The following is a 20260-nucleotide window of genomic DNA, read 5'->3' on the forward strand; positions in this document are numbered from 1 at the left end:
TCCTTGTGTCATCTATGGGTCTTTGCTTTGGACAACTGGTGCCCCTGTTTTGCTGATGCGCATGCTTACCTTGCTTGTTGGGTAATCTGTTCCTGGTTGAGGACAGATCTGAGGGAGGTGATGGAGTGAGCTGTGTGGGTTTGTGGGGGGGAAGAGCGTTTCAGGCAGACACACAGCAAGTTCAGGGGCTGTTTTAGTTTTCTAGTGCTGCTGTAACAGAAATACCACAAGTGGGTGACTTTAAAGAACAGCAATTTATTCTCTCAAAGCTTAGGAGGCTAGAAGTCCAAATTCAGTGCTAGGGGAAGGCTCCCTCTTTCGGCCCTGGAGGAAGGTCCTTGTTTCTTTCAGCTTCTATAGCCCTTGCTTTTCTCTGTTCCCTGATAACTTCACATGGTGTCTGTCTTCCCCAGTTTGTGCTACTTCTGGGTCTAATCTGTTCTTTTTATAACTCAGAAGTGATTACGTTTAGGACACATTTTACACTGATGTGACTTCATGAACATAACAAAGAAAATCCTATCCCCAAAGGGAATTACATCCACAGGTGTAGGGGTTAGGATTCCAACTCATATTTTGTGAGGGACACAATTCCATTCATAACAGAGGGCCTGAGTAGGAACATGCCTAGCCTGTTTGAGGACTAGCAAGGAGGCCAGTATGGTTGGATCTGAGCAGTCAAAATGTGGTACCATAGGTAAGGGGAAACAGGGTAAGTAGACAATGGACAGTCTAGTAAGCCATCAAAGGGACTTCTTAGCTTATCTTCCAGGTCACCTGGGAAGCCATCTGAGGGCTAACCGATGTGTAGAAAGAACTTAATAAATGCTATTTAAAAAACGAAAAGCAGATTGCAAGCCCAGCGTTGATACCGTCATCTGTGTATGACTAAACCCATTTCTTTATCTCAGTATTGATGGCCAAGGCTGGCAATTGAACCACATTGTGATGAAGAGGCTTAGGACTCTGTTTTAAATCATTAGCTGTACTTAAGGAATATCAGAGCAACAGGGCATGAAGATAATAACTGCATCTCTTGTTCTAGTTCTTTGGCCAATAACCACATCAAAGCCCTCCCAAGGGATGTCTTCAGTGATTTAGACTCTCTGATTGAACTGTAAGTAATGAAAATTAAGTTTCTGTGTGCTGTCATTGTGTCCCAGTTAATCATGGCTTTAAATCCTTCCCCTCCCCCCACCTTTACTGCAGCTGAAATTCTATAGCAGAGTAGTGCATGCTGGGAAACAGCATATAGTTGGTATTCTGTTGGCTTTTGCCGCTTTGTAATATACTTAGTACCATTAGGCCAATGGTAAATTAGGCTGTCTGGGCAGAAGCCTCCCCTTGCCCAAGACAGCGTACCTATCTGCTTTATCTTCTAGTGTTTGTCACTTCTTTGCTGGACATAGTTTAACGAGATCTTACGGTTTCAGTTGTGTTTGTGAGAACTATCTTTCTGTAATGTTCAGTGTTTATGAGAACCTGTGTCGAGTTGTTCTTCTGTCACCCCCCTTCACCCACTTTCCAGTGTGGTGTGGTGACACTTTTAAGGGGTTTTGGAGAGATGAAGATGTGTCAGTAATGAGAACTCTCCATTTTCCATCCAGCTAAAACCATGGGCATCAAGGTGCATGACATAAAGTCAGTAGCAAGTACAAGAAATTAGGATACCTTGAATACAAAATTAAAAAAAAAAAATTTGCTTTTCTTTGGATATTAATTAAATCAAGATGTTAACAATTCTGGAGTTCCATATGACTACCAAACTTTTTCAAACAGTTCTCTTTCTGTGTGTGTCTGTTTGTGTTTTGTTTTGCTCTTTAGAGATTTAAGAGGCAATAAATTCGAGTGTGACTGCAAAGCCAAGTGGTTGTATCTGTGGTTAAAGATGACAAATTCCACTGTTTCTGATGTCCTGTGTATTGGTCCACCAGAATATCAGGAAAAAAAGCTGAATGATGTGACCAGCTTTGACTATGAATGCACAACTACAGGTATTTAGAACCTGTATCATTGAAGACCAATACTTAGAATAACCTGTTTGTTTTTCTCTTACAGTGTCAACAGGGAGTAGGGAAAAATAGGTATGAAAGTTTTCTCTCAAAAGTATTGTAGAGAAAATGTAAATAGTCTAGAAGAAATGAATAGAGGTGGTAAGGAAAATATTTCAACAATTGGGAAGGTGGTTTTGGATAAGTGCACTGGCTTTAATTTTTATCCTTTTCAAAATTCAAATTTCTCTAAGGATTTTTGTTTCTTGAAGGCAAAGTCCAAATTCTTAAGTTTGATGTAAGAACATTCTCAAATCAGTCTAGATTTCATAGGAAGCTGAAGCAGAGAGGCCCAAATTACTCTGCTGTCACCATCATTTTGGCTCACTAAACTGATGTTTGCTGACAGTTTAACTAGTAAGTATTTCTGGGATCAGACTTAAATCCATAAATCACTTTCGTATTTCCATGTAAAAAGCAGTAACTAGGTAAATTATAAACAATGGCAAAGTAGACAGTATAAATTAATAACTAGTTGTCAAAAGAAAAGCAACTTATCCTGAGGGAAAATCGTAAAGAAAGTTTAATTTTGTTTTCCAGAGCCTGTTTCAAGGTTTCGGTGTATACATGCTTCAGGTTATAAGGCAAAATTAATCTACTAACTGCTTCAAGTATCACCATGCATAGGAGAAGGTGAAAGGCTTAGGTGGAGTTTCCACAGCTTCTAAAGCAAAAATTTAAAGCAGTGAATCAGTCAACAGTGTGAAACCTGCATACCAGACTTATAAAAATATTTAGGCGGAGTTGATATCTACAAAGCCTCAAGGCATGTCAGGAGAAGCAGCAGGAATAAGAACTCAGAAAATAGTCACAGAAACTCAAAAGACAAGAACATTTCCAAGAACAAAATATCACGTTTCAGCCAGTCCCTACTGCTGTTCTCCAAACACATAAACCAACAAAACCACACAAAGTAAAAATGATTTTTAGGTGTCTTTATTTGTAAAAAAGGGACGTTACAAGTTCTGTTCCTGTCTGATAAACCAGTTGCCATCGAGCCGACCCAGACTCACAGGGACCCTGCGGTATCAGAGTAGAGCTGTGCTCTGTGGCACAGTCTCAATGGCTCATTTTTCAGAAGTAGATCACCCGCTGGCCTAACCTGCAATCTCACAGAGATGCCCTTGTCTTTCCTCATTGAACAGGGGCCTATTCAGCTGTGTAATTGGCATGTGCCCTTTAACCAGCTGAGGCCACTAAGAGGTTATTTATTGCATTGTAGGGCCAGTGCAATCAGTCAGGGGTTATGGCCAATGACATTTGCACTAAAAGGTGGTGTTCAAGGCCATTTGGTATTAAATGCTAGACCAAATCTGGCTGGGGCTCCTCTCTGCTGCTTGCCCAGTTTTTCTGGAGAGCCCCATAAATCCCAAGGTGAAGTTAGCAGCTTCTCCACTGTTCTGTTCACACCTGGCATTAGTGTATGAAGACTTTGCCAAGCTCTAAGAAGAATGACATGGCAATGATTTATATAAGAAAGCATGATTTCTGAACTTGGAGCTCAGTGTATGGCTTTAAAACTTATCCAGCCTCAGAGAATTGTTATAAGAAGAGTGTGGCTTGCAATGAGACAGCCAGGTCCTGAAACCCGTCCTAAACCGAGAATCCATAGTGTGGCCTGAAGCCCCTCACACACTCTAAGGCATTCTCTGTCTTTATTTATCTTCACTAACAAGCTTCTTCCTAAAATTCAGAAAGTCGGCATAAGATGATGATTTTGTCTTTGCTATTTCATTTCTTTGAAAAACCAAACCAGTTGCCATCGAGTCGATTCCGACTTCTGGTGGCACCAAATGTGTTAGAGTAGAGCTGTGCTCCATGGGGTTTTCAATGGCTGAGGTTTTGGAAGTAGATTGTCAGATCTTTCTTCTGAGGTGCCTCTGGGTGGACTTGAACCTCCAACCTTTTGGTTAGCAGTCTCTCACATCCACTAAGCATCTGCACAACCCAGGATCTCCTGTCCTTTTAATACTCATGAATAAATGAGCTCACACTCCCCGGGTCTTCCATCATGAAGAAAATGGTGCAGTCAAGTTGTAACCCGCCCCCACATCCATAGTCTCTGCTGTGTAAGAGCTGAGTCAATCAACTGTGAGCTTTTGAGTTTCTCTTTTCCGCTCAGATCCAGCTTTGTCCTCTCTGGTGCTTGATTTAAAGGCCTGAGAGGGAATGTATGAGCATTGATGGAAGATGGAAAGCCAAGTTGGAGAGTTTCTGGTACAGTTATTATATCCTCATGAAAGCTTTGAGAAGGGACGTGCTTTCCAAGTACATTGTTTTCATCTTTGTTCAGATTTTTGAGAAAGGAGTCAATTCTTCAGGTAGATGTCCCACCCTGTTCTTCCCAGGGGAGAGAAAGGTACCAGTCTCGTCCTGTCCCTGGGCAAACGGTGTAATTAATACCACAGAGCCACCATAGGGCTGTTTCAGCTCTTTAAGTTCGTCACAGTCCTTCCGTAAGCCTTAGCTTCAGGTCTATTTATAACCGCCTCCAAAATCCCTCTTACCTAGTGGCGATTCCCCAGGTTAGGTGGATAATTTATGAAATTCCTTAGAGGGAGTGAATTTTGCATCCTAATTGTCCTGTTAGCTTCCCTATTTCAGGGCTGATGAAAATGCAAAGAGAAATGATGCATTAATGTGCAGTTTCTCTCCCAATAGGAGCGGCATCATGTATAATTTATTTTCTGCGTGTGCTATAAATAGCTATGTAAAAATCTGTTGACTCCAGTGGGAGCAAGACCTCAGTTGTAAGAGTCCCACTGACATCATGAACTTAATCCAATGTGAATGGAAGTGGCAGCATTTTTTTCCCCCAGAGAATGCCATTAATACTTCCAGGCTAGTAAATTGATGGCACGTCTATCTGTGTGTTCTTTGAGATCTTTCCATAATGAATGTGCTTTTGCTGTTTGTGAAAGATCAACTAAGATGGGCGTATGGGACAATATTTAAATTCCTCCAGTTCTCTCCCCTCATACACACAGACAATATGCAGCAATTATTTTCTTTCACCCTTTTCTTCTTCTTTTTCATCTCCTTCTCTTTTTTTTTTTTGAGTCTCTTAAGAATTAGAGCCCTGGTGGTGCAGTGGGTAAGAGCTCAGCTGCTAACCACAAGGTCAGCAGTTTGAATCCAACAGCCACTCCTTGGACACCCTATGGGGTGGTTCTTCTCTGTCCTGTAGGGTTGCTATGAGTCAGAATCAACTCGATAACAATTGGGGTACGGGTATTAAGAATCAGATTTGTCATTGAAACAATTTAACAGTCTGTGTTATGCCAGAGTGTCTCTGGGTGGTCCAAACTGTTAAGGCTCTGGCTGCTAACCGAAAGGTTGGAGGTTCAAGTCCACCCAGAGGTACCTTGGAAGAAAGGCCTGGCAGTCTACTTCTGAAAAAATTAGCCATTGAAAAGCCTGTGGAGCACAGTTCTACTCTGACTCGCTGGTTTTTGTCTTGTTTTGTTTTCAGTATGCCAGATAGTCAACATATAGAAAATACTATGCTATGTAACCAGTGTCTTAGTCAACTAGGACCTTTAAAGGTTAGATGTGTAAAATGTTCTCTGTTTTGGCAGCAATTTCTCATTCTGGGATCCTTTAATTAACAAACAACAACAACAACAAAAAACCTTTACACTTTTTGGTCTGCATTTTCTCAACGGCCTGCATTTTTCTGCGAATGCTAATGTTTCTGAGAATTAAGGACGCAGTTGGGAGATTAGTGGGAACAGGGAGACAAGTGAGTTAGGAGCATCATGGGAGTGTTTGGAACCTTTGACAGACATGGATTAGACAAACTCAACCAGAGACGCAGGCGAGGAGTTTATAGCTGTCTAGACTGTAATTAAAGACCACAGCTGCGTTCTCGGTGTCCTTTTATATCCCTAGAAGAGGGAGCACACTGTGAGGACTGCCCCTTTATCTCCACATGAACACAGAAAACCAGCAAACCTTGTGTGGCCAGCAGCGCTTTCTGGCTTCTGCATGGTTCTGCCAGTGCCAGCAGGAAAGAATGGAGGTTGAGATTTTCCTGTTTTTGATCTTTGGCTGAGCCATGCTGTCATTTTTGTGGGGATCCCTAAAGGGGTGGAGTCCCTGGGTGGTGCAGACAATTAACACGCTTAGCTGCTAATCAAAACGTTGGCAGTTCAAGCCCACCCAGAGGTGCCTCGGAAGAAAGGCCTGGAGAGCTACGTCAGGGAAATCAGCCATTGAAACCCGATGGAGCACAGTTCTACTCTGACATACCTGGAGTCCACTGTGACGCAAATGGGGTAGATTCGATGGCAACTAGGGAGCCGTTGGGACATTTACTAAGTCTTCACACAGGCAGTGTGTTACAGTCGTGTGTGTGTGTGTATAAAATTGTTGGGTGATTGCCGTAGATAAGACCCTGTACCAATCACTTAAATGGACTCTCAGATTTAGTCTCTAGGGTAATCTTATGAGAGAGCATTATCCTCATTTGCCTAAGGCCCAAGTTTCTTGCCCAAGGCCACATAGGTAAAAATGGCAGAATGAGAACCCAAAGCCCAGTCTGTCTTACCTCAAAACCCAGTTCTTCACTGGGATGCTCTGCCCTCTGCTGGGGGCTACCCTGACCACTCGAACCACCTGTCCCCTCTTTCCCTTGGCCACCTCCTGCCTTTCGGGGTGCAGGGTTGCCTCTTTGCTCTCAGTGACTCAGGTTGCCACCCTCTACTCCGAGGGCCTGCATGCATCCTTCATTCAGCCAACATCCCCTCCCCCTACAGTCTTAGGAGGTGACTGGGGGGAAAGGCCAACCCACCAATACTCATCCAGCCAACAAGCATTTATTAAGCACCCTGGTGGTATGGTGGTTAAGAGTTCAGTTGCCAACCAAAAAGGTCGCAGTTTGAATTCACAGCCACTCCTCAGAAACCCTGTGGGGCAGTTCTACTCTGTTCTATAGGGTTGCTATGACTCAAAATTGGCTCCATGGCTACAGGTTTGGGTTTTTGGTGTAGCACAATGGGAGGAGGGGCACCTTCAGAAGTTATCATGTATTGAGCACTCCGTATGTCATAGATACTGTTTTGAGCATGACTCACGGTATATCATGAAGAAACTAAGGCACAGAGAGGCTAAATAACTTGCCCAAGGTCACGCAGCAAGAAGGCAGAGCTCAGCTCCTACATCTTATCTTGTTGTTAGCTGCTGTCAAGTTGGTTCCCAACTCATGGTAACCCCATGAGCAACAGGATTGAACTCTTGTGATCCATAGGGTTTTCATAGGGCTGATTTTTGGAAGTAGATTGCCAGGCCTTGCTTCTCAGTCTGTCTTAGCCTGGAAGCTCTGCTGAAACCTGTCCAGCATCATAGCAACATGCAAGCCTCCACTGACAGATGCTGGTGGTTGTGCATGAGGTTCACTGGCTAGGAAGAGAACCTGGCTCTCCCATGTGGAAGATGACTGGGAGGAGAACCCGGCTCTCCCATGTGGAAGATGAGAACTACCACTGAACCACCACTGCTGTTATATTTTATTTTAGGTGCCATTAAAATGGACACTCCCGCAAGAGATAGGTCTGGTGGTGGCTGGAACAGAGGAGGAGCACTGTGCTTTCTTGGACCTCAATTCTGCATTTATCAAACACCTACTATGTGCCAAGCCCTGAGATTGGTATTTGCACCAACATTACCTAATCTGTCCCTGCCATCAAGCCTGAGAGGTCAGCATCATTGCCCCCATTTTGTTGATAACTAAACTGAGACCTTGCCAGGTGAAGCGACCAACCCAAAGTCTCAAGAGGCGGATGTGATTTCAGGTGGTCCAACTCCAGACATGGTGGTTCTTCCTGTGCACCACACAGCTCTTGCTCCCTGGGATCCAACCTGCTTCTCCTGCCACCTGCCCTGCTTCTCATCTGCTCTCTCCATCCCTGCTCCTCACTTCCTACCTCAACGCTTGCTCAGCTGCCCTTACCCCCTTCCTGCCCCCCTTTCATTTTTATCATCCCTCCTTTACTCGTTACTGAATGACCCCTTCATTTTCTTTCTCATTTGACATCTTTTATGAGACTTTTAAATCAGCCGTTATTTCTTGAATGGCTGCCGTGTGGGGAGGCTCAGAGACATGTAGGACCCTGACCCGGCCCCAGGAAGCCCTTGACCCTGGAGCCATGACACACAGGTTGTGTGGCTATAACCAGGCACTCACACTTTCTGGACTCCAGTCTCTGGCTCTGTCAGATGGCCTGAGGCTCTAAGAATCCTGCCATTTCCCCAAACCTGACTCTGAGTCCAGCCGTAGTGAACAATAAGGTTTAAACAACAGTGCACGGTTTCATGGCTCAGCAAGCTAGGAAAGAGCCCCATGGACTGAACGGTGAGGGGAGGCATTACAGAGGGAGTGGGGACTTAAGCAGGACAGATGAGGATTGGGAGAAGAGATGGGGAAAGCCAGGAAGTCCTCATAGGAATGACTCTCCTTAGCCAGATGTCCACTGTTACCCCACATCTTACCCATTTCTTAGCCTGCCAAGAAACCTGTGCATATTGAAGCATCTGACTGAAGACGTAACAGCCTCAACTTTATTATTTTACTTTTCTTAAACTTTATAGGTTTTTTTTTTTTTGGATTTGTTCTTCACTAGATTTCTCTAGTTACCCCACACACCAACTCTCCTTACTTCTGAGGGCATGGTCACCCAGTCCCTTGGCAGTTGTTCTTCCTTCCAAGATTTGTCAGGTCCCTGGGTGGTGCAGATGGTTTGTGCTCAATCATAACCTAAAGTTTGGTGGTTCAAACCCACCCAGTGACACTGCAGAAGAAAGACCTGAAAACCTGCTTTTGTAAAGATTACAGCTAGGAGAATCCTGTGGAGCAGTTCTACTCTGTGACACACGGGGTTGCCATGAATCAGAGTTGACTCAATGGCAGTGGGTTTGGTTTTTTGGTTTTCACCAAGATTTAGGAGTTCTTGGGTGGCACAAATGGTTAAATACTTGGCTACTAACCGAAAGGTTGGCAGTTCGAACCACCCAGAAGCACCTTAGAAGAAAGGCCTGGCGATCTGTACCTGAAAGGCCACAGCCACGAGAACCCTGTGGAGCACAGTTCTACTCCGCAACACCTGGAGTTACCATGAGTTGGAATCAACTCAAAGGTGACTTTTTTTTTTTTTTTTGGCGGGTGGGTACAAACGATTCAAGTGCTCGGCTGCTAAACAAAAGGTTGGAGATCTGAGTTCATGCAGAGGTGCCTCAGAAGAAAGACCTGAGGATCAGCTTCCAAACAAATCAGCCATTGAAAACCACGGAGCACCGTTCCGCTCGGATACACGTCAGGCTGCCGTAAGGCTGAGCTGACTCAGTGGCAACTGGTAAGCCAAGGTTCAGTGCTGTGGGTCTGATGGAGCTCAGGGGAGCGACGTGGAGCGAGGAGCGCTGCCTTCCCATTGGCTGTAAGAGTAGAACACGTGCTAAACTGGGAGGGGCTTACACGCTGCTGTGAAACCCTGCAGACCTGCCTGTGTTTGTTGAGCTGCAGACACTGCAGATACGGGGCCCAGCCGTTAGGCACCACTGCCTCCCGTCCAGGACCCAGCAAACATGCTCGCTCGACTTCTGCACGTCGTTGGCTCTTAAACCTTGGAGGCCATAGCAGAGGATTTGGTTCTGTTTCCACATTTGCATTGTGTACTTTGGGGAGTTTAATTTTCGTTCCAAACCTACAGTGGTAATGTTTCCCAACAAGGGTAATGCAGACCTAGGGGGAATAATCGTGGTGGCCAAAGGGTCTCATTGCCAGGGAAGCTTGAGAAGTATCTCATCAAACAAAACTAACCAGGTTTCTTTGCTATAGGAGCTGTTTTGAGAGGGCTAGAAATACAACATGAGGGCAGCAGTGGTTCAGTGGCAGAATTTGCACCTTCCAGGCAGGAGACCCGAACTCCATTCCCAGCCAGTGCACCTCATGTGCGGCCCCCACCCACCTGTCAGCGAAGGCTTGTATGTTGCTATGATGCTGAACAGGTTGCAGCAGTGATTGCAGATAAGACAGACTAGGAAGGAAGGCCTGGTGATCTCTTTCTGAAACTCGGCCGGTGAAAACCCTGTGGGTCCTGACAGTCCAATCCACAACCGTTCATGAGGCTGGTGCAAGACCATGCATCATTTTATTCTGTCGTGCGTGGGGTCACCACGGGCCGGGGCCAACGCGATGGCAGCTCCCAAAAACAGAAATACAGCCTTTACCAAAATAATGTGACTGTGACACTGCTTCTTGACAGTAATTTCCATGATAGCTTCGAGAATGCCGCTGTATGGTAGCCTGGCCTGTTTGAAAACCAGGTCTCATCATATTTCTTCAGACTACTGAGGTCCTTATCCAACTTGTGAAGCTACTTATCTACAGGAAGCTGCAGTCAAAATTGTGCCTTCAGTCTGATAATCTCACATCAGCCAGAAGCCTTCCGGAATTTTCCACAGTAAAATATGCTATGATGTTGGGTTTTCCTCCTCTGCCCTCTTGCCCTCTCCCCTGTCCTTTGTAGATCTGATGATAAAAAGGATAGAAGGTTAATGTGCTAGATGGTCATTCTCACATGAGATTTCACGGACACTTTGTTTTTAAACACCCATTTCCAGATTTTGTTGTTCATCAGACTTTGCCCTACCAGTCGGTTTCGGTGGACACGTTCAGCTCCAAGAACGATGTGTATGTGGCCATCGCTCAGCCCAGCATGGAGAACTGCATGGTGCTGGAGTGGGACCACATCGAGATGAATTTCCGGAGCTATGACAATATTACAGGTATGTTGTGGTTTTGATCAGATTTATTGACCTAACTGCAGCATCGTCTAAAGCCCATGAGAGAAGAAACGTTCTCTGCCATACCGCGGGAAAGCTTGGCCATTAGAGTTGGGGAACACAGGGGAGTCCACCCTCATCTTTCCAACTTTTTCTCAGTGGGGATCTTGTTTATTTTTGGTGACACTTTTGAAAAGGAAGGGAGTGATGGGTTACATCGGATTGGAAGCACTTTACAGAAGTGGTGAGAAGTCACACCGAGAATCCCTGGGCTTGAGCATAGCAACCTAAGGCTGCATCCGCCCTTTAGCAGCTGAATGCTGCCTTTGATTTTCTTTCAGCTTATTGTTAACGAATTTGTTAACATGTGTGTGTGTGTGTGTGTGTGTATATGTGTATCGTATATGTATGTGTAGCATACATTTTGCAAAATACATACACACACACCAGTTAAACCAGTTGTTGTCGAGTTAACTCCAACGTATGGCAACCCCATGTGTGTCAGAGCAGAACTGTGCTCCAGTAGGGTTTTCAGTGGCTGATTTTTTGGAAGCAGATTGCCAGGCTTTTCTTCTGAGGTGCCTCTGAGTAGACTTGAACTTCTAACCTTTTCGTTAGAAGTGCTTAACTGTTTGCACCACCCAGAGACTCCGTGCATGTGTGCACCCCTCCCCCTACACACACACACAGTTTTGTGGCTTGTGCTGCTGAATGCTACGGCATCTCCATCCTGAACTTAAGCACTAACCTTTTTAGACTTCCTGTTTGGAGCCCTGGTGACACAGTGCTTAAGAGCTACGGCTGCTAACCAAAAGGTCGGCAGTTGGAATCCATCAGCCGCTCCTTGGAAACCCTATGGGGCAGTTCTAGACCGTTCTGTGGAGTTGCTATGAGTTGGAATTGACTTGACGGCAACGGGTTTGGTTTTTTGGTTTTTGTTTATTAACTCCCCTTTTCCTAGCTTTCCCCTGTCTTCAAGCCCATTGGGATGTCTCTGGATTCCCGTTGCTGTCATTCCACGTACTCTGTGTGCCCCCCATCCTGATGTCACTCATGGATTCTGTGAACAAGCCTTTAACAGCATCTTGCAAGCTGCCCTTTGAAACACAGAGCAGCACAGGTGCACACCTCTTCCCAGCTGACCCCCAGAGAGTAGCTTAGGAATCCCATCACTGCCCAGGTATTCAGCCTGTTTTCATCCATCTTGTCCACAGGCTGCCATAACAAACCTGGTCAGATGCATTTCTAAATTCCCAATATTTTCTGACTACTAGATTTCCCTAATATACCCATCTAGCAATCTCTTAAAACCTAAGGTGAAGTTAGTTTGATATAACTAATTGTTTCCTTGTTGTTCTGCTTTGTTCATTTGTCCACCATCAAGTCAGCAGAAGCAAAGATCTAAAATAATGTGCTTCTTTTAGAAATGATTTCCATGAAGCTAAAGTGTTACCATCCAGAACCCTCTGTATAGTGCAGTCCTATAGAACGTTCTGTGATGACGGAAATGTACGATTGTGTGCTGTCCAATATGGTAGCCACTGTGGTCACGTGTGGCTGTGGAGCACTTGACAAGTGGGTAGTGCAACTGCGGAACTGAATTCTTAACTTTATTACATTTTAATAAGCTTAACTATCCATATGTGGCTAGTTGCTGTTGTATTGGACGGCACAAGATATGGAACATTTCCATCATCAGAAGATGTTCTCATGGACTGTGTAGCTCTATAACTTGTTCCTGGTGCCCCCTTCTCAGCTCCTGGTGATCACTGTTTTCTTTTATTAAGTAAATACAAAATAAGAATAAACAGATTCCTAATTCAGGCGTTGAGATGTGATTTAGCTAAGGCTCCTTTCAATGATGACTGGGATCCCAGTGCCCCTCTTTTTTGTGGTATGTATATACGTAACAAGTATTTGCCTTTTCAGCATTCTTCATGTGTATAATCCAGTGACATTAAAAGCCAAAGCCGGTTGCTGTCAAGTTGATTCTGACTCATAGCGACCTTATAGGACAGAGTAGAGCTGCTCCATAGGGTTTCCAAGGAGTGGCTGGTGGGCTTGAACTGCTGACTTTTTGATTAGCAGCCTGAGCTTTTAATTGCTATGCCACCATGGCTCCTTAGTGACATTAGTTATGTTTATCATGTTGTTCAACCATTATCATTATCCATTTCCAAAATTTTCCATCACACTTAACAGAAGCTCACTGTCCCCTAAGCAGTAACTCCCCTTTTTCCCTCCCTTCCGCCTTTTTTTTTATTCAGCCTGCCCCCCGCCAAAAAACCAAACCAAACCTATCACCATTGAGTCAATACCGACTCCTAGTTACCCTACAGGATAACTAAATTGCCCCATAAGGTTTCCAAGGAGCCGCTGGTGGATTCGAACTGGCAACCTGTTGGTTAGCAGCCCTAGTTCTTAACCACTGCGCCACCAGGGCCCCTCAGCACTGGCCTAGGAGTCTCTGGATTGTGCAAACGCCAAAGTGCTCGACTACTTGCCAAAAGGTTGGTGGTTCAGACCTACCCAGAGGTGCCTAAGAAGGCAGGCCTGGTCATCTGCTTCTGAAAGGTCACAGCTCTGAAAATCCTATGGCGCACAGTACTACTATGCACACATGGGGCCGCCATGAGTTGGCATCGATGCAACGGCAACTAACAATAACATACTTGCCTATCCTAGGTATTTCGTATAAATGGGATCATATAATATGTGTTCTTTTGTGATTGACTTATTTTGCTCAGCACAATGTTCTCAAGGTTTGTCCATGTTGTAGCATGTATCAGGACTTCATCTCTCTTGATGGCTGAGTAATTATTCCATTGTATGTGTGTACCACGTTTTGTTTATCCACTCATCTGTCGATGGGCATTTAGGCTGTTCCCACCTTTTGGCTACTGTGAATAGTGCTGCAGTGAACACTGGTGTTCACTGATCTGTTGGTGTTTCTGCTTTCATTTCTTTGGGGTATATACCTAGGAATGGAGCTGTCAGGATCCCAATATCTTAGTGCTACTAAAAACGAACTGTCTGCTTGGCTTTTTTTAAACAGTGGATAAAGGCAAAACAATCTTTTCAGAGGCTTCTCATTTCTCAAAGTAAAATCTGACAATGATGCTAACTTTATAAACAGTACCACAAAGGCCTGATTATCCCTCCAGGAGAGGATTTCCTTCAGCCGCTCCAGGTTGGGAGCCAGAGCAGCGTTTCACTGCAGCGAGCAGCACGTGACGGTAGAATATCAGGCCTGAGGGGCTCCTAGGAATCTCTCAGGCACAAAGTGGCTACGCATCAGGTACGGGACAGGAGGGGGGCACAGAGAGAGCTGTTCCCCGCCCGCCCCTCCAGGGGGAGAAGAGCTGCTAATGAGCCTAATCTCGTTGCCCTGAGCTCTCTGAGACACACATCTGGATGCTCCAAACATGCCATTTCAGATGAGCCAACGTTTTGCTGTCAGGCCATCTGGTCTCCTAGTGCTGAGCTTATATTCCTGGGAGCAACCGCTGGCTCCCTGACAGGGGAGGCTGAGGCCCCAGGGCCTTAAACCCAATGCACGCTGAAGAAAAAGGGAGGTGAGAGAGGGACCCTATATCCATGTATGCTTTTGCTTCCCTTTTTCTCCTGACTTGCGAGACAAAAAAAAAAGTTTTTTTTTTTTTGCAAGATAGATGAGGGTAAATAGGTGGCCTCTCTGCCTTCTCTCCTCCTTCCCATGGTAGGGGTGGGAACAGTGTGAAACTTTTGTCCTCAAAGCAGCCCCCTGAGGTGTTGCTATGGACTGTCTGCCCATCCGTAGAGGACAGAAGCCCCCTTTTCCAGAGAGAAGAAGCATACATGCTACAAAGAACGCGGGATATGGAGACTAGTGCACGCGGTTGTTCTCCGGGGTCTGCCAGGTACTAGGAGGTATCCGTAACCCGAGGCTTGGTTTAAAACCTCCTGCGGTTGAGTTGTTTCCGACTCATGGCGACCCCATGTGTTACCGAGTAGAACTGTGCTCCATCAGGTTTTCTTGGCAGTAATCTTTAAGAAAGCAGATCGCCAGGACTTTTTTCCGTGGCTCTGCTGGGTGGTTTTGGACTGCCAACCTTTTGGTTAGTAGCCAAGTGCTTAACCATCTGCACCTCCCAGGGACTTTAAGACTCAGTTTACTCATCTGTAAAATGGGGAGTAGGTATATCTCATGTGGATGTTGTGAGGATTTGATGAGTGCCAAGCACAGAGCAAGAACTTCTCAATGCAGCTTCCTCCTCATAACTTTTACAAATGAAGACACAGAGGCTCAGGCAGGGACCACTCCACTGTCAACTCAGAGGCAGCGCCCAGGATCTGTCATGTCACACTCACCGCCTCCACCTCTCCCGGTGCACTTTAATAGGAGGGGACAGTATGCCCTCCATCTACCCTTCTGACATACTGCAGCTGGTGGCCTCCCCAAGTTCATTAAGTCATTCATTCATTCACAAAGATTTCCTGAGTGCTTACTCTGAGCCAGGCACATTCTAGGTGCTGGAGATATTAAAAAAAAAAAAAATAAACCAACAAACCTGTGGCTGTCGAGTTGATTCTGACTCATGGTAACCCCACATGTTACAGAGTAGAACTGCTCCACAGGGATTTCTTGGTTGTAATCTTTATGGAAGCAGATTACCAGGCCTTTCTCCCATGGCACTGCTGGGTCAGTTCAAACTGCCAACCTTTAGGTTAGCAGGTGACCACAAACCATTTGTGCCACTCAGGGACCTGCTGGAGATACAGCTGTGAGCAAAACATAAAAACCTCTGCCCTCAAACAGCTTACATTATAGTGGGAGAGAGAGATGGTAAAAAAGACAAACATAAAATAGGCAACGCTTTGGATAGCAATGTGCTGAGGAGGAAAAAGAGGTAAGGAAGAGAGATTGGGAATGCTAGAGATGGAAGGATTGAAATTTTAGAGTGTCCAGTAGAGGCCTCGTCAAGAAGGTGTTATTTGAATATGGCATGTGGGAAATGAGGGATCGAGCCATGCAGATAGCTGGGGAAGAACATTCTAGGCTGAGGGAACAGCCAGTGCAAAAGCCCAGAGGCAGGAAGGCATCTGGCCTATTTGAGAATTATGCAGGAAACAAGAAGAGGTATAGGAGATGAGGCCAGAGAAGTAAGAAGGGCTGATCATGTAGGGCCTTGGAGGTCCCAGGAGGACATGGACTTTTGCTGTAACTGCTCTTCAAAGCCCTGGTGGATTCAGTGCCCAGGTCCCCAGGGCTGCACAGGGGGAAGCGGGGGCCTGGCAGAGAGTGCTGGGCAGGTCCAGTTGCTGAGTTGAGAGGAAGGAGCCTGTGGAAGGGAGAGAGCAAAGGCATAAGTAGAGCGACTAGATAAGAGGCTATTGCAAAAGGCCTAGAGATCTGCTTCTGTAAGAGATTTGTTGTTGTTAGGTGCCATCAAGTCACTTTCAACTCATAGTGAGCCCATGCACAACAGAACAAAACACTGCTCAGTCCTCCACCATCCTCACCATCATTGCTGTGTTTGAGCCCGCTGTTGGAACCACTGTGTCAGTCCATCTGCTTGAGGGTCTTCCTCTTTTTCACTGACCCTCTACTTTACCAAGCATGGACATACTTCTCCAGGGACTGGTCCCTCCTGATGTGTTCAATGTATGCGAGACAAAGTCTCACCATCTTGCATCTAAGGAGCATTCTGGCTGTAATTCTTCCAAGACAGATTTGTTCATTCTTTTGGCAGTCCATGGTATATTCAATATTCTTTGCCAACACTCTAACTCAAAGACATCAATTCTTCTTGGGTCTTATTCATTGTCCAGCTTTCGCGTGCATATGAGGTGCTTGAAAATACCATGGCTTGGATCAGGTGCACCTTAGTCCTCAAAGTGACATCTTTGCTTTTTAACACATTAAAGAGGTATTTTGCAGTAGATCTGCCATACAGTATGTTGTTTCTGTAAGAGATTACAGCCAAGAAACCCTATGGAGTGCAGTTGTACTCTGTAATACATGGGGGCACCAAGAGTTGGAATCAACTTTACAGAACAAGACAACACCAGCAAGAGGCTGTGGCCTTGGGTTTCTGTTTATTGTGATGGGAAGTTTGGCAGCAGATATTGGTGGTAGTTGAACAACATGGTTGATGTAATTGGTGTCGCTAAATTGTATGGGTAAAAATGTCGAATTGACAAATGTTGTGTTATATATATTTTTACAACAATGATAACAACAAAGAGGCAATTGCAGTAATCCAGGCAAGCCATGATGGCTTGGATTGGATGCAGGCAGCGGAAGTGGTGGGTGGGTTGGTGAGATCAGAGTGGTTGTGGCCAAAAGCAGAGCCAGGGTCAGACCTTGCTTGTCTCCGTGGGCTCCTCAGCCCTTCAGTCTTGAAGTCTGACTCTTCTGAAAGATAGCTCACCCTGATACGAAGCACACTTGAATCCTTTTCTCACAGCCAAGCCCAAGAAATGAGATGCAGTAGTGTAGTAGTTAAGGTAATGAGCTTTGACATGAGACTTGTTTAGAAAATCCTGGCACCAGCTCTTTCTAGCTGGTGACCTTGGTCAGGTTATTTCATTTCCATGAGGGATCTTTCATCTGTAAAATGGAAATTCCATGAATTCCCACTTCATCTGTAAAATGGCATCGCCATAGCATTGACATCTTGGGGTGACTGTACGGATTTGACAGGGGTGATAGGGGACACTGAGGTTTAGGGGTAGAATTCTCGCCTTTCATGCAGGAGACCCAGGTCAGATTCCTGGCCAGTGTGCCTCGTGGGCAGCCAGCACCTGTCTGTCAGTGGGGGCTTGCATGTTGCTGGGATACTGAACAAGTTTCAGTGGAGCTTCTAGACTAAGACAGGTCAGGAAGAAAGGCCTAGCAGTCTGCTTCTGAAAATCATTCACTGAAAACCATATGGACCACAAACGTCTGATCCACACAACTGATTATGGGGATGGTGTAGAACTGGTGATGTTGATCAAGTTATTTCATTTCCATGAGCCTCTTTCATCTGTAAAATGGGAATTCTGTGCATTTTCCAGTCTGACATAGGACCGGGCAGGGTTTTGTTCTGTTGTATATGTGCTTGCCCTTGAGTTGGGGTCAATTGAACGGTAGCCAGCAACAACAACAGTGGGTGTATAACACTTAGCACAGTGTCTGGCACAGAGGAAATCCTCAGTAAGTGTTAACTTTATCAATTGGGTTGTCACATGTTTATCAGTAGGTTATCACAGACCCTAATTCTTTGGCTTCAATCAAAATCCCTCTGTAATTTCCATAATGGCATCAGGTACCAGCAGGTCACGGCCTGAGGGAGGTGGAGTCAGGGTGGTTACAGAAGCAGGTGGATTGCTCAATGGCGGAAGGAGTGTGGCCATCTCTTGACAGCCGGGACTTTAGCCTAGTGTGAAGGAAGGCACGAGCACACGTGTGTGCTGAGCAGATGACAAATGGATAAGCAAAGGGGAATGGCTCCTGGAACCTCTTGCCTTGAACAAGAATGAGGTTAACAAGGGCTGTTCTTCCCACACTGGATCATGCAAGCCTCATTTGTCATCTTGGCTAGCCACAAGGTCATCTTGGAGTTAGCAAGGACTGGGCAGGATTTTTCTCAATACATGCCTGCTAAGACTGGGGCTCCTGCTTCCTTCTTTGCAGAGGGGCACCTGCTTCCTTCTTGGTAACGCTGTTGGCTGAGGCACATGAGGGGCAGCTCCAGCTATCCATTGTCTTCAGGGAGAGAGAGAAGCCCATGGTGATGTTCACCTCATTCCTTCTCCTATTCGTCTCTATATCTCCTCTCTGATCTCTTGTTTTTGGTTTATTTTGGTTGTCTTTTGATTTTTGCATACTCAATATGTTCCAACCTGTAATCTCTCTTTTACATCAACAAACAAACAAAAAAACCCAGAAGATGCTCCTGGCAACTCTGTAGGCTAAAAGTGTTTACCTGGGCAGGGCATACCTCCAAGAAAGGAATCCTTGCTCTGTGGGAGAAGGACCTGGCGACCTGCTTCTGCAAGAAAATTACACCCAAGAAAACCCTGTAGGTCAGTTCCACATGTCACATGGGGTCACTTTGAGTTGAAAGTCTGCTTGACAGCACCTAACACCAGCAACAACAGGGTAGAAATTGGTGCACCTTTTGAAGAGCAATTGAGTAATTTAAACCCAAAGGCTTACAAACATGTAGAACACTTATCTTGGCAATTCCTGCATTTAAGAACACCACCCAATGACTTTCAAAAAGATTCCTCTACAAGTAAACATGTTCCTTACAATAATGAAAAACCCAGAATAACCACAACGTAGAACAATAGGGGATTTGTTAAAGAAAATATGGCACATCCATGCAATGGAATACTGCGTAGTATTAAAAAATCAAGTTGAAGGAGATGCAGTGACGTGGGAAGATGTTCACAGCGTAGTGCTAAAGTGAAAAAGTAGGTTATACAAAGCATATGTATAGTATCAGCCCCAATTTGTTTGTTTAATATACATTTGAATATGTACATAGATTAAGAAATGTATCAAGATATTAACAGTGTTATTTAAGCGATGGCAGCGCAAGTGATTTTTATTTTCCTCTTTGTGTTTTTTGGTACTTTGGCAGCGGAGTGGGGACTGGAGCCAGTATGTGGTGTTTGAATCCCAGGCTACACCACATGCTAGCTGTGTGACTTTGTACAAGTTACTTAACCTCTCTGTGCCTCAATTTTGCTCTGTTTAAAATGGAGATGATGATGATGTTAATAGTACCTGCCTCATAGGGTTGTCGTAAGGACTCAATGAGTAAATACATGTAAAGTGCTTACAGCAGTGCCTGGTCATAGTAAATGCTTTATAAGTATTTCTGACTTATTTATATTTACAACAATAAGAAAGGATGTGATTGCAGTAATCCAGGCAAGCGGTAATGGCTTGGACTATTGTTATTTTCAAAATTTGCTTTAGTGAACATTTAAAGCTTTTATACTCAGAAATGATAAAAGTCAATAATTTGTTTTAAACAAAGGAAAGGGACCAGGCTCTTGTAAGAAGGGCTGTTGTTGTTGTGAGGTGCCATCCAGTCACTTCTGACTCATAGCGACCCTATGTACAACAGAAAAAAACACCGCCTGGTCCTGCACCATCCTCACACTCACTGCTACGTTTGAGCCCATTGTTGCAGCCACTGTGTCAGTCCATCTCGTTGAGGTTCTTCCTCTTTTTCACTGATCCTTTACTTTACCAAGCATGGTGTCCTTCTCCAGGGACCGGTCCCTCCTGAAAACATGTCCAAAGTATGTGAGATGAAGTCTCACCATCCTTGCTTCTAAGGAGCATTCGGGCTGTGCTTCTTCGAAGACAGATTTGTTTGTTCTTTTGGCAGTCCATGGTATATTCAGTATTCTTCGCCAATACGATCATTCAGATGCGTCAGTTCTTC

At 45.1% G+C, this 20260-nt stretch overlaps 1 protein-coding gene across 2 annotated transcripts in view; it reads left to right on the plus strand.

Annotated features, from left to right (window-relative positions):
- The window catches only part of LGI2 (leucine rich repeat LGI family member 2), a 73926-nt gene that overhangs the window by 15036 nt on the left and 38630 nt on the right, over nt 1–20260 (plus strand). For both annotated transcript variants that reach the window (XR_007517694.1, XM_049886422.1), the window contains exons 5-7: nt 1046–1117; nt 1825–1994; nt 10668–10832. Coding sequence is in view for 1 of the 2 variants with exons in the window: in XM_049886422.1 (XP_049742379.1) it covers nt 1046–1117; nt 1825–1994; nt 10668–10832 (407 nt within the window). In the remaining variant the exon portion in view is untranslated. The remainder of the gene's footprint in view (nt 1–1045; nt 1118–1824; nt 1995–10667; nt 10833–20260) is intronic.

This window comes from Elephas maximus, chromosome 5, assembly GCF_024166365.1.
Source record: "Elephas maximus indicus isolate mEleMax1 chromosome 5, mEleMax1 primary haplotype, whole genome shotgun sequence".
In the NCBI taxonomy this organism is placed as follows: Eukaryota; Metazoa; Chordata; class Mammalia; order Proboscidea; family Elephantidae; genus Elephas; species Elephas maximus.